At 32.8% G+C, this 13,177-nt stretch overlaps 3 protein-coding genes across 3 annotated transcripts in view; 1 reads left to right on the forward strand and 2 right to left on the reverse strand.

The window, feature by feature from the left end:
- Positions 1 to 2,255, reverse strand: part of LOC106108692 — a 43,326-nt gene extending 41,071 nt beyond the window's left edge. The window contains exon 1 of the mRNA XM_013289951.1: positions 2,009 to 2,255. The gene's annotated coding sequence lies outside the window, so the exon portion shown is untranslated. The remainder of the gene's footprint in view (positions 1 to 2,008) is intronic.
- A 705-nt stretch (positions 2,256 to 2,960) lies between these two features.
- LOC106108981 (DNA polymerase epsilon subunit 3) lies at positions 2,961 to 5,123 on the forward strand. Its single transcript, XM_013290356.1, has one exon. It carries the CDS (start codon positions 3,054 to 3,056, stop codon positions 3,411 to 3,413), a length of 360 nt encoding a protein of 119 aa, XP_013145810.1. The 5' UTR covers positions 2,961 to 3,053; the 3' UTR covers positions 3,414 to 5,123.
- A 4,079-nt stretch (positions 5,124 to 9,202) lies between these two features.
- The window catches only part of LOC106108693, a 14,247-nt gene continuing 10,272 nt past the window's right edge, over positions 9,203 to 13,177 (reverse strand). Inside the window, exons 11-16 of the mRNA XM_013289952.1 lie at positions 12,842 to 12,966; positions 12,092 to 12,224; positions 11,355 to 11,473; positions 10,344 to 10,464; positions 9,826 to 9,952; positions 9,203 to 9,428 (exon numbers count right to left, since the gene is read on the reverse strand). Of these exons, the coding sequence (XP_013145406.1) occupies positions 9,332 to 9,428; positions 9,826 to 9,952; positions 10,344 to 10,464; positions 11,355 to 11,473; positions 12,092 to 12,224; positions 12,842 to 12,966 (722 nt within the window). The 3' untranslated portion in view covers positions 9,203 to 9,331. The remainder of the gene's footprint in view (positions 9,429 to 9,825; positions 9,953 to 10,343; positions 10,465 to 11,354; positions 11,474 to 12,091; positions 12,225 to 12,841; positions 12,967 to 13,177) is intronic.

Here is a 13,177-nt window from a genome sequence, read left to right on the forward strand (position 1 = left end):
GAAATATGTACAAATACATTTAAAGTCTGCTTCCTATTGGTTAGTATTGTTCATCTCAAAGCCATAAAACATTCAAGGGAATAGCTTCTAACAAACATCGTCAAATTCCTTGACTGTACCATATCTAGACTAGGTGTAGTCTGCGATTCCGTCCGCGAGGAAAAATCTTTATAAGAAATCTGTGTTCTTGCAAATTCATCCGTGCCAAATTTAACATTCGTTGAGCCATTCTGGAAATAATGACAAGCATCCGTCCATTTAATGTTGATTTATTTTTTTTTTTTACAGATCTGTTGATCTAAATATGATGTTTAAATATATTCCTTGTATAACTGTCTATCTGTCTTGTACCGGGCAATCTCAGAAACGGCTGGGCCGATTTCGACGGGAGTTTCACTGAAGGGTAGCTGACATGGATAGGCATATTATAGTCCACTTTTTTAATTCCGCGCTATCAAAATGGCGTAACGGGTAGTCCAAATATGCGCTAACGAAGTTTTGCGGGCGACAGCTCGTATTAAAACTAAATTCCCTCCTTCGTTAGTATTGTGCATTGCAGTAGTGTAGTGCGTTGACCTCTTGCACTTTGTCGAACTGTCCTTTAAGCGGTTACAAGAAACAAAACAAAACACATACGATCAGATATTTTGAAAACAATTGAACGATACACGTAGGAAATGAAATGTTTTAGTAATTACTAGATTTCGACCGCGACTCCGTCCGCGTGGAATTAAAAAAAACAAAAGTGTGTCCTATGTGTTCCTCCTGATTATCGTCCACGTCTGTACCAAATTTTAGCCGTTTAGACTATAAACTCTAATAAACATCCATCTATTTATCTACTTTTACTAACTTTCGCATTTATAATATTAGTATGATGATAACAGACTAGTTTTTCTTCGTCCATTGTAAAAAAAAATGTAAATAGCTTTTGTGTTCTTCTGCATTTGTATCGAACACCGATATCCGTTGAACCGTTATGGAGATATGTACGAACATCTGAATTATACCTAACCGTCACCCGCTTTGTCCCCACGTGGGAACAGATGTGAATAAAAAGTTTCATCCGTCCCACCTTTTCCGACAAGGGGACAGTTGGAACTTAGTTTATTTCATCACGGTTCCATCTGCCAGCTTAGTGACAGTGGGACTAGGTTGAAACTTTCATTCTCACGTGGGGACAGAGCGGGGAGACGGTTGGGAATAATACGGACAACCATCCAGATGTACGCATTCCATGATTTCATTTTAATTAGCTTCCGTTTAGCTTTTATCGTATGTGTAACATAGACTTTATCGTTATGCTAGACAGATCACAATGCGTATGGCATTAGTTGTGTGCATAGAGTTACAAATGTTATATAACAACTAAATATATACAAGATTTATATTTACATTGGTAAAAATCATACTAATGCTATAAATGCGAAAGTTTAGATGGATGTTTGAAAGTTTGTAACCTAAACTGCTGAACGGATTTCTATGAAATTTGGTATAGATAGAGGATATTCTGGAAGAACAGATAAGATACTTATTTTTTTTATTACACGCGGACAGAGTCGCGGGCGGACGCTAGTGAATTATACAAATAATTACGCAGTTATAAAAACATTAATGCTTACTATGTACGGGTTTTGTAGATATCAAATTATGATTTTAAAATATTTTCCATATTCGATTTAACATTTATTTGATAATGAGGAGAATCATGAAATACCGATTTATTAAAACCAATTTGTAGTTATAAATCTAAACAGAAACATATTTTAAAAAAAAATTAGGCATATTTTATTAAAAAGACACATGCAGGAAAATTTAAAATATTTCCTTTAATTCCTACAACATTATGTTGCAATTAATTCTATGTTATTTTTAAGTAACAATGATTTTTTTTAATTGTCTTTCACTTACTGCCTTTTATGTTAAGCAAAACTACACTTAGGTAAATAGTATGAATGATTTACATAATAGTTCACAATTTTTAACAAAATTATTTATACGTTCTCACCTTAATTTATGTCCAAAAATATTTCAACGTTCGTACGAACACTGCAATGTTTATAACAAAACCCACGTTTTTTAATCAAATAAACAATGAAACCCGACAAATACACGAACTATTTCATCATTTAGCATTATTTTTTTGTATTATTTGTCATGTTTAATGTTCAAAACATCACAATAACACTGAAATTTTACAACAAACGAGGAAATCGATAGGAAAGAGCGGGAAAAAACGACCAAACAGCGGCGCCGTCGATACCATACTAAACCTGATGACATAAAGTTACAAAATGGCGTGCTTACTGAGTTTGCGCAATATAAAGGCGTTTGCACAGTTTTGTTCTTCTATTTAAGTTTATGCGTTAAATAAACTACATATGTAAATAGAATAAAGTAAAGATCCGGCAAGCGACAGCCATTTGTATAAGGGATAAAAGGAGACAACTTTAATCCGACTGGATTACGGATTTAAGTTATCTACATATTTATTTGACTGTAATAAAAATAAACATCGCTCAATTATTCAATATTTCAAGGGTGTTATTAAATTCACAATTTATTTTTATTATTGAGCGTGTTTTATGAAATATTAATTAAAATACTAATAACTTGGTACACTTGTATCTACGAGTATCTACCTTCAAGTTACAATAAGTTACAGTTGAATTTTCCGCGTCATAATGATTTTGCCAGCGAACAATAGATGGCAGTGTAAATCCTTTTTTTTTTTGGAAGTGTTAGCAGCATTGAAAATTTCATTAATAAAGAAATATTTTATGTTTTAACTGTTATAAACCGACGACATTGGAAAAGAAACATGTAATTTTTACATTGAAACAGCAATGATTAAAATGGTTTATTTAAAAACCCTATGCTTACATTTAATTATACCTTAACCTTATTAGCAATGGCAATTATTTATGTGACAATTTCGTCTTTGAAGTGTTTGACATGACAGATGACAATTTGCGTTTCATACATTGGCGGTAAAATCGCATTTATTAATTACAAATCTAATTTGATTTGCGTGATATGTTTAATTGTTTAAAATGGCTGAAAAACTTGAAGATCTAAACCTGCCCATGTCTGTTGTGACTCGTATCGTAAAGGAATCTTTACCCGAAGGCGTAGCTATATCCAAAGAGGCTCGAACCGGTTTAGCAAAGGCCGCTTCTGTTTTCGTATTATACGTTACTTCTGCAGCTACTAATATAGTTAAAAATAATAAAAGGAAAACATTAACTGGTCAAGATGTGTTAGAAGCTATGAAAGATATAGAATTCGACAAATTCGTCGGTCCATTGACCGAAGCTTTGGAGAACTACAAACATGCTGTTTCAGCGAGAAAATCTGGCGCTGGGAAGAAAAAAGAAGACTCTGAAGAAATGGAAACAATAGAAGAAGATTAGGGTGATGATATTGTGTATTATTTTTAAAGTTATTATGCCTAGAGCTAGACAGTCTAGCTGTCCTTCCTTATTTTATAAAAGCTGAAAGTTTTACTATGAAATTGATAATATATTTATACAAATATTATAACATTACTTTATGGGTCCCCAAGTACCATATATAAAATTCAGGAAAATCTTAAGGTGAGGTATGGGTCACGCACTAAACATTATAAAAATAAAATCACCTTATTACTATGACGGCACTAAAGTTTCCATACAATGCAAAGTTTCTATGTAACAAATACAAAAATTCTATACAAGGCCCAACTTTTATCCCTTTTCCTTTCCACCCTTTTTCTCATCAGAAAAGCATGGGAAGGGAATGTGGATTTGATGGCGCAGGAGACGCATAGGAGGGGGATATATCCTCTTTATGTGCGTCTCCTCCTACATCAATCAAGGGTAGGCAATGCATTTGCTTTTGTGAATGTCTACGGGCAGTGGTCGCTTTGCCATTTTGGCGGATTTGGGTGCCCGCTTGCTCATTTGCCACCTTATGATATAAAAAAAAAACTTTAATACCTATTATCAAAATAACCACAACCAAAACTCCATAATCAATGGTCATTTTGACCTTTAAGCATGTGTATAATAAAACATTCAGCATTTATAAAATAAGCAGAGTTTGTCTCTCACTATGGTTATATGTTTTGTAAGCTAACTTCAATGTTGTCACCAAAAAAACTTATTTTAAGAAAAAGACCATTCTTGTATCACTATTATGTAGACTGTAAATTAGAATAAGTATTTTGTATATAGTTTATTTCATACTGAAGATAACAGCAAATTACTTAGCACAAGTTAAACAACTGTATTCAAATGTTGTTTCTCATATTTTAGGCAGTGGAATATAGCATCTTATTTTCTGTATACAAATGGATTTTTGTGTACAATTGTAACCCATAGATTTGCAATTTACAAGCAATTTCGTCTGATGAGTGGTGCCGGAGGCCTGACTTCAGTCCCTTTCCCTTTCTCTTAAGAGGCAAGGAGGGGAAGGAAAAGTGGATTTGACAGTGGAGACACATAGGAAGGGGAAATGGCCTCTTTATGTGCGTCAATGAAGGGTAGGCGACGCATCTGCAATTGCGGATGTGTATGGGCAGTGGTCACTTTCCATTTTGGTGAATTCATGTTGCTGCTTGCTCATTTGCCACCTTATTTTAATAAAAAAAATATCTGCAGCATAAAAGTGATAAAATATCTTGGAAGTCATTTTGTTGCTGTTGGGATAAATTTCTTGAGAATTTTCATTTACAATACAAAATGTATAACTAATTTTTGATTAGATATCAAACTTGAATAAACACTGCATTTATATATAGTAATATTATGAAAAGGAAAGATTTGTATTTTTATATGTATTGAAATAACTCAAAAACTACTGGGACAATTTAAAAATGCTTCCAACATTAAAGAGCTATGTTATCAGTGAGTAACATAGGCTACATTTTTTATTATTTCTTTAATTCACAAGTTGGCAGCAACAGCTAGTTGATTATACATCTGTTAATTTGCTATTAGTTTTATTGTATCATTAGTTAAGATATTCTGTGGGATTTTTAATAAAACACCATTTTTGTATTATAATTTTATTTGGGAATAAAATTTCTTGAGACACAACTTGGAATCTAAACTTAGAAACCAATGTTTCTCAATCTACCTACATCCTGTCTCTGGCTTTATTTACATTCCTCTGGAATTCCGCGACTACCCTCCATAACGAAAATAAATATTATCTCTAAATATATTCTGTTGATAATCTACATTAAATTTCTTTGATTAAATTCAATTTTTTATTGTTAGTTACTAATACGATATAGAGAAAAATTGGAAAGACTTAATGCTATGAAAGGTGTCATATTTGTACGACATTTGTCAAAATTTGTATTTCTGGCAACATTTGAAATGTTAGAGCAATAATGCATCCTTAACATTTGATTCTCATAGTAAAGGCTTAATGTCTGCAGTGTCACATTATGCCTTCATCGGAATAGGATCTGTGCTGTTACACATATTTTATAGCAATGTCATTTACAGGCTACAAAATTGTGAAAATTAATTAAATAAATGACAATTTAAAAATACAGACAAATTGGTAACTACCTTCTCTTGGGAAGTTGTTAAAAATATGAATAAAACCGTTTTAGAATTTGTCATTGAAAGTAAAACGTAAGTGTGAATTAACCGATATTGTGAATTTAAGCAAAAAAAACAAAATTTTATCGTAACAGCTCCAATATTTCAAATGTCTCATTTACGTTACAGAAAACATTGAGGTAGCATTCTATGCCGAATTGTTTTTCAATAAAATTTATACCAGACTTAACCTGAACTTATCGAAAATACGTTAAAGTTGGTGTTTCGTATAACGAAACGTTATTAACCAACATGCTTATGTTATAATTATATATAACTACTGGTGTTCAAATCGTTCACAATGAACTTCAATAATTACCAAATACATTATGAACTACCAAATCTCGCGTACATCTATTAAAATTTAATTATCTCAAATTACTAGTTATTGATGAGGTTATTTTGTGTTTATTTTTAGTAAGTTACCGAGAACGTGACGTCAAAACAAAATAATGTTAGGAAATGGGTCGCAATCAGTATCAAGTTCCCCAAAGAATCAATTTTTTTTGTTAATACTTTAAATTATAATAAGGTTTTGGGTTTAACTTTTTTTAAAGTGTTTGTATTGAATTTCTTAATTCAAACTCATCAATAACAAATTCCACTGTTTAATAGTGTTACAGCTAAAAGCTATTAAATGGAGTAAACTATGGTAATTCTAGATACACTATTTTGGGTAATACAGCCTCATTCAGTCCGTACTTATATTGACTTGGCAATTTTTTAAGATAAGAAAATAAGCTGTAATACAATTCTAATTAGAGAAGAAACTAAATACATCTGTTTACCGACAAAACTAAAGGTCTCGATTGAGCCTATTTGCATAAAATATCGGTATTGCGATGTCTTTAAAATCAGTATATTTCAATTTTATGTAGAGAAAGATATTATTTTAAAAATTTTGATTAATAAAAAAAGAAGTAAAAAACGTACTTAACATCCAATATAATTGAAAAAAAAGGAAAGAAAACAAATAAACAACAGAAAAATAAAAATAAATGTTTATTGAACGAGTTTTAAATAAAAAGGTAAGCAACACAGTCCAGTATTTTTACAAGGGCACGAAATTAAACAAGAAAAAAAATTAAAAATACATCAGTAAGTTTTATACACAAGTGAATACATTTTTATTACAAGGCGTTATATTAAAATATAGTAATCTGTCAAAAATTGCACATCGACCTTGAGAAAATATCAGTTGTCTCTCTCACAAAACAGAGAGATTAAAATCAGTTATAGAGTAGACAATACATTTGACTTTATAATCATCAGTAACTCAAATTCAATTTGATTTGATTGTAATATGGTGTCCTGTCTGTATATTTATTGAATGCCTATAAAATCATAAGTATGAGAAACTGCATATTTCTAAAGGTCAAATTGCAATAATTTTAATTTTTTTTTAAATATTTGTGCAAAGAAAACTAATAAGCTAAAGATTATGTTTTCTATATTTTTTCCACAAGAAAGATTAAAGTCACGACTTACTGGCTGAATAGACGTATTGTCATAACTTTTTAAAAGTATTAAATTGTTTTATTTTTTATTTATTGTCTGTATTACAGATTATAATAGCAAGATAAACATTAACAAGCGAGAAAAAACACTGTTTGAGCGATAATTTCGAAATAAATCGATTATAAATAGAAAACGATAACCACTAAAGAAATTCATGAAAATACTAAAATTTAATTGTAGTCACGGAAAGATTAAAAATTGTAAACTACAGATAAAACGTAGATTTTCGCGCCAAATATTAAAATATTGCCATTAGAAAAAAAAAATAGATTTATTTCTACACTAGTGATATACAATTGACTAATACTAGTTGGAATATTTATTATATTTACAAAAAAAAGTAACCCAGTATCGTAATATCGAATCTATTACTATCACGTTTAAATATCGAGAAAAAATTGTCTTTTCCTTTTTTAATTACCCATAAAGTTTGGAAACCAAACTATTATATAATCACAATTATTTGGTTGTTTATATATCTATTAAAATAAATAAAAAGATAATTGTAACTAAAAAAATGCAAACAGTTCAAATAAAGCTATAGAACCGTTTAGAAATTAATCTAAAAAAATGTACACGTTTGTCATAACAAGGTTAATAATTTTAGTCTTAAAACGAAACACGTCTATGGAAGATTCCTTATTAGGACTTATATGTATGCCATTTTAATTTTACAATAACTAATTGTAACGTTTTGTTATACAAGATCGACAATGCCATAAATAAATTTCCCAAGCATTTTTATTAGTAAATACTGCTTAATCTCGAGTGCTTCATCTTTTTCCCACTCTCTACCAACATATCTTTTATCTCTTTCATGTAACGTAATGACCTTGAACTATAACCTTTGATTCGTAACTTATACACTCAAAGGTCAATAAAGGATACTTAAGGGAGTCTCTTAGTAGACGCTAAGGGCTCAACCATTAATTGGCCCAGTATACTACGATTGTTTGAAATGAATATAGCATTATCGACCTTATTCTCTAAGTATTAAAGTTCATCTTACAATAATTGCTAGCAATTCTATCGTGTAATGAAATGTTATTTTATTATTGCTTTTATACCGGAATGGTAATGGCAGTGCTATGGAGAGGTTATCTAAGATTATTTGAATTTTCGACAAATATTGGTTCTTTTACACATACATTGGGATCCCATTCATACATCTACATTAATTACTTCACTCGCATCTCGTTTGCTCTAATGTTACGATTTATTGTTAAAAATCTGACTTTTTCTATTAATTAAATAAATTTTAAAAAGCGCCTGCAAAAATGTTATCCGCAATCGAAATTAAAAAACTTTGATGCATATTTTGTCTAATAAATGTACCTTTTTCCTTTCAATCATAAATATTCCATTCCTTTATTCATACAAATTAAAATATACTTCACATCACGCAATTTCTTAGTCATTCAATAATCATACAACATCCATACAAAATAATCACTAAAATCTAGAATACATTCTTTCTATGCATGCAAGAATGATATAGACGATCATTTACTCTTTAACTACCACGCTTTGATATCCACTAAGGGATTCCTTAGTGTAACTTTAGTACATCATTCAATAAAACACCTTTTTCAAACTACACAGCCATTTAAGAACCAACATATTTCAACTGTTATTCCATCTTTCATACAAACTCTTACAAACACATACATAATTATTTAAAAGCATAAATTAAAGTGATTTTAAAAGTTTTGAACGATTTTCTTGTATTTCTTTAAATACATTTTTTGATATTACGTTACATTTTATATTATTTACTCATAAATAAAAAAATTGTCACAATTAAAAGAGTTTTCTAAAACACATTTCGTGGTTATTTAAGTTGAAAAATTATCGATTTTAAATATTAATATTTAACATAATAAAACAGAAATATGGAAATTAATTGACAATTTTAAATGCAAAATTGCAAGAACGATTAGTATTTAGTCAAAACATTACAATCATTTTGTCTACTTCCGTTTATATTGAATTGAATTAAAATTTTTTACAAAATAAATCCAATATTTAAAAAAAAATCCCCACATTGAAAAAATTATTTCATATTATTTTTTTTTTAGTAAAATTGTTGATTTATTTTTGTAAAATATTGAATTTAATTTTGTCAAATTCGAAATTCATAAATTCTTATCACAAAATAAAAGATTACCTCCAGAACCATACATTTGTTAGTTTTGTATGGTTATGTATGATCTCATACATCAGTACGAAGCTTCATGTCCCGCCAGTATATAGAGGTCGTTGCCATCCTCACTGGATAATGTATTGTGTAATGTATGGGATTCTAAAACCACCACCCTGTAATAAAAAAATAAATTATAAGTGATAAATGCTTTTTTAACTAGTGTCTAATCGAAACATAAAATAAAATTGGAGTGAAAAAAACCCATAGTGGGCAAAAGGGTTTTTTAACTTAGTGTAGGTTCCGAGCCCCTCAGTGTGGTATGTATGTATGTATGAGTAAGTTTGCAATATGTATGGAGTATTTATGCAGTATGTATGGAGTATGTATGGAGCATGTATGCAGTATGTATGGAGTATGTATGAAGCATGTATGAAGCATGTATGGAGTATGTATGCAGTAGGTACTTGTCGTTGCCCAGCAGGTGGTAGGCTTGCAAGTGATCGGTGTGTATGTATGAAGCATGTATGGAGTATGTATGGAGCATGTATGGACTATGTATGCAGTATGTACTTGTCGTGTCCCAGCAGGCGGTATGCGCGCGAGAGGTCGGTGATCTCCTGCGTGACGTCAGCGTTGCGCAGCGAGCGGCCCTGCACGCCGTGCCGGTGGAACGCCAGCACAGAGTCCGCCAAGCACACTGACAACACATATATGCTAAACTAGCTGTTGCTCGCGACTTTACTCAAGTTAAATTAAAACATATAGCCTATGTTACTTATAGATAAATTACCTTTGTAATGGTGATAGAATTTTTAAAATCATCCCAGTAGTTTTTGAGTTATTTCAATACATACAAAAATGCAAATCTTTCCTTTTAATAATATTATTTATCATTAATCTATACTTATACTAGCTTTCGCCCGCGACTCTGCCGCATGGAATTAAAAAAAAAAGTAAACTGCTAAACGGATCACGTTTAAATTTGGTACAGATATAGAGGATAGTCTGGAAGAACACATAGGCTCAGTTTTATTTTTCTTAATTCCATGCGGACAGTCTCGGGCGACAGCTAGTAAGTTATGACTTACGTATAGTTTCTATATGGAAGTCGAACTGTATCCTGGAGACTAGCTTGTTCCTGCGGCGCTCCGCGAGCGCGGCGGGCAGCGCCGGGATTATATCCACTACGTTCTCGTGACAGACCAACACCTGCAACAAACAAACTATTGAAAATACTGACAAAAACATATTTATTCGCTTGCTTTTTTAAGGAATTCGCCAAAATAGCGATTAGATATACTGCTAGATGTAGACATATACAAATGTGTTGTTTTTTTAATCAACAAAGGTAGGGGTTAAAAAAATAACATTTTCCCCTAACTAAGCAAAATTCCCCCCAAATTCAATTCCTCTGTCATCTTTTTCTTATACGAAGGGGAGGGGACTAAAATGAGGAACTAACATCCTGTGACTTTACTAAGATTGAACGTGGAATTACTTCCACTTCAACCGTGTTTTGTATAGTCGTATTATTCCTGGGGATGGGGGAGTTGGCTCTACATTGTGAATATATATATGTATATAATATAAGCGTAAATAATTAATTACTGTAGATTCGAAAAGCCGTATATGCTATGGTTAGGCTTACGGACAGGAATGAAGTGGAAGTAATTCTACGACCACACAGAAGACAGGTATGAAGTGAAAGTAATTCCATGACCACAGAAGACAGGTGTGAATTGGAAGTAATTCCATGACCACACAGAAGACAGGTGTGAAGTGGAAGTAATTCCGTGTACTCTAATGAATGTGGTGCCGTACGCCTAATTTTAGTCCCTTTCCTTTCCCATAATTTTCTTAATATGATAGGATGAAAAGGAAAAATGGATTTGACGGTGGAGGAGAAGCATAAGGGAAATATCCACTTTATGTGCGTCTTCTTCTCCGTTATTAAGAGTAAGCGACGCATCTACAATTGTGGATGTATGGGCAGCGATCTCTTCGCTTTCTCGGCGAATTTAGGTGACCGCTCGTTCGTTTGCCACCTTATGATTTAAAACGGTTGGCAGCATTGACGCTACCACTATTTACAAACTTACAGCGTCCTTGTTCAGTTGGTGGACAGCCTTCAGCGTGTGTAGACGCTCCGGCCGCGGGATCACAGTGTTGGAAGCGCCCGCGCATGATTCCACCTCCTCAGAATGGAACCAGGTCGCACCTGAAATGTCATTTAATTAACTTTTACATGCGACTCCGTCCGTGAAATTTAAAAAAAAAACGCCTTCCAGACTTTTAGACTACCTACATCTATGACAATCATCGAGATCCGTTCAGCAGTTTGCGTTAAGTAAAACTCTAACACCCATCCATCCAAACTTTCGCTATTATAGTATTAGTAAAAGTAAGTTAGTTAACATTAAGTAATAACATAAGAGTAATTTATTTTGTACAACATCCACACTATCATACTCCAATTAGTTAAGTGCTTATTTGAATTAATCTCCAAGAAATAAACGAGAGCTTTTATAACTGTGTTTTAACTCGGTACCACCGCCATCTAGCGGCGACGTCCCTAACAAGTTACGACAAATGTCAAAACTCTATTTTACAAATTTTCATACACTGTTAAGAAGAAAATTATCGACTATTACCGTGCTGTAGAATTAGCGCAACACTAGATTATCGACATAAACGTCACGTCCCTAGCTGACAGCTGTCAATTTGGGAATGATTCGCGAGTATTTCTTACGAAATCTCTAGTGATGTGTGTATTAATATCGCTGGTTACAATTACATTAATTGTTTAAAAATACAATATACACTTTTATATGCTTACCAGAATTAATATTGATAAGGTTAAGTCTGAGCGGTTTTCTTGTGGCTCCAACACACAACAACGGGTACTCTAACTCTGGGGTTATTATCAACTCGAATGCCGACAGTGGTGTGGGTAGTACACATTCTATATTCTGTAAAAGAAACATATAATAGATATTTGAATATATATTATATCAAATTAAAAACATTACTCAATGATAAAGAAAAGGTTTTATAGAAAGTACTTAACATTAAGCATGGTTACAATTAGAAATATAAAAAAATCCAAACCGACAATACGAAAACTACACTCTCGGCAATACAAGGGCGTGTAGTTTTTATTATATGGGGCTACTCCCCCCTCCCCCTCTATTATATGGGGAGTAGCCCCATATAATAAAAACTACACGCCCGGAAATAATAGATTATTTGGCATGTTATACAAAACTACTTGCCCATTTAAACGGACTTATTGGATGAAAGAAGGAAATTGAGCGATGCAACAATATCAATAACATAAATATACCGTGCGAAGGGAGACTGTAAGAACACCCTAATTCCCAGTTAACTTACTTCCCTTCGGGCAAAAAAATAAAACTACACCTCCGGCAATACAAAACTACTACCCCGGCAATACAAAACCACTCTCCCGGCAATACAAAACTACTCCCCCGGCAATATAAAACTACTCCCCCGGAGACACAAAACTACTCCCCCGGCAATATAAAACTACTCCCTCGGCAATACAAAACTACTCCCTAAACCTCACCTTAAGCAGCATGAACTTCCTGAGCGGGTCATACCACTGCATAAGAAAGAGTCCTGCGGGCGTCGCGCCGCACAGGTACTTGTACCCGTTGTATGGATTGCGTGCCACCGCGCACCGCATGCAGCCTACATACATACAATAAAAATGGCAAAATTGTAATAAAGTAGCTTTTGCCCGCGATTTATTCCGCGCGGAATTAATGAAAATTAAGTAGCCTATGTGTTCTTACAGACTATTTAGTATATAGTGACAATCATTGGGATCCGTTCAGCAGTTTAGTCTACAAACTCTAACATCCGTCCATTAGCCCACCACCACCCATTGCCCCACCGACCC

The sequence above is a fragment of the Papilio polytes genome, unplaced genomic scaffold, assembly GCF_000836215.1.
Source record: "Papilio polytes unplaced genomic scaffold, Ppol_1.0 DF821400.1, whole genome shotgun sequence".
NCBI classification, from domain to species: Eukaryota; Metazoa; Arthropoda; class Insecta; order Lepidoptera; family Papilionidae; genus Papilio; species Papilio polytes.

Coding starts and splice junctions, on each gene's coding strand:
- LOC106108981 (XM_013290356.1), top strand. CDS start 3,054: ATGGCTGAAAAACTTGAAGATCTAAACCTGCCCATGTCTGTTGTGACT.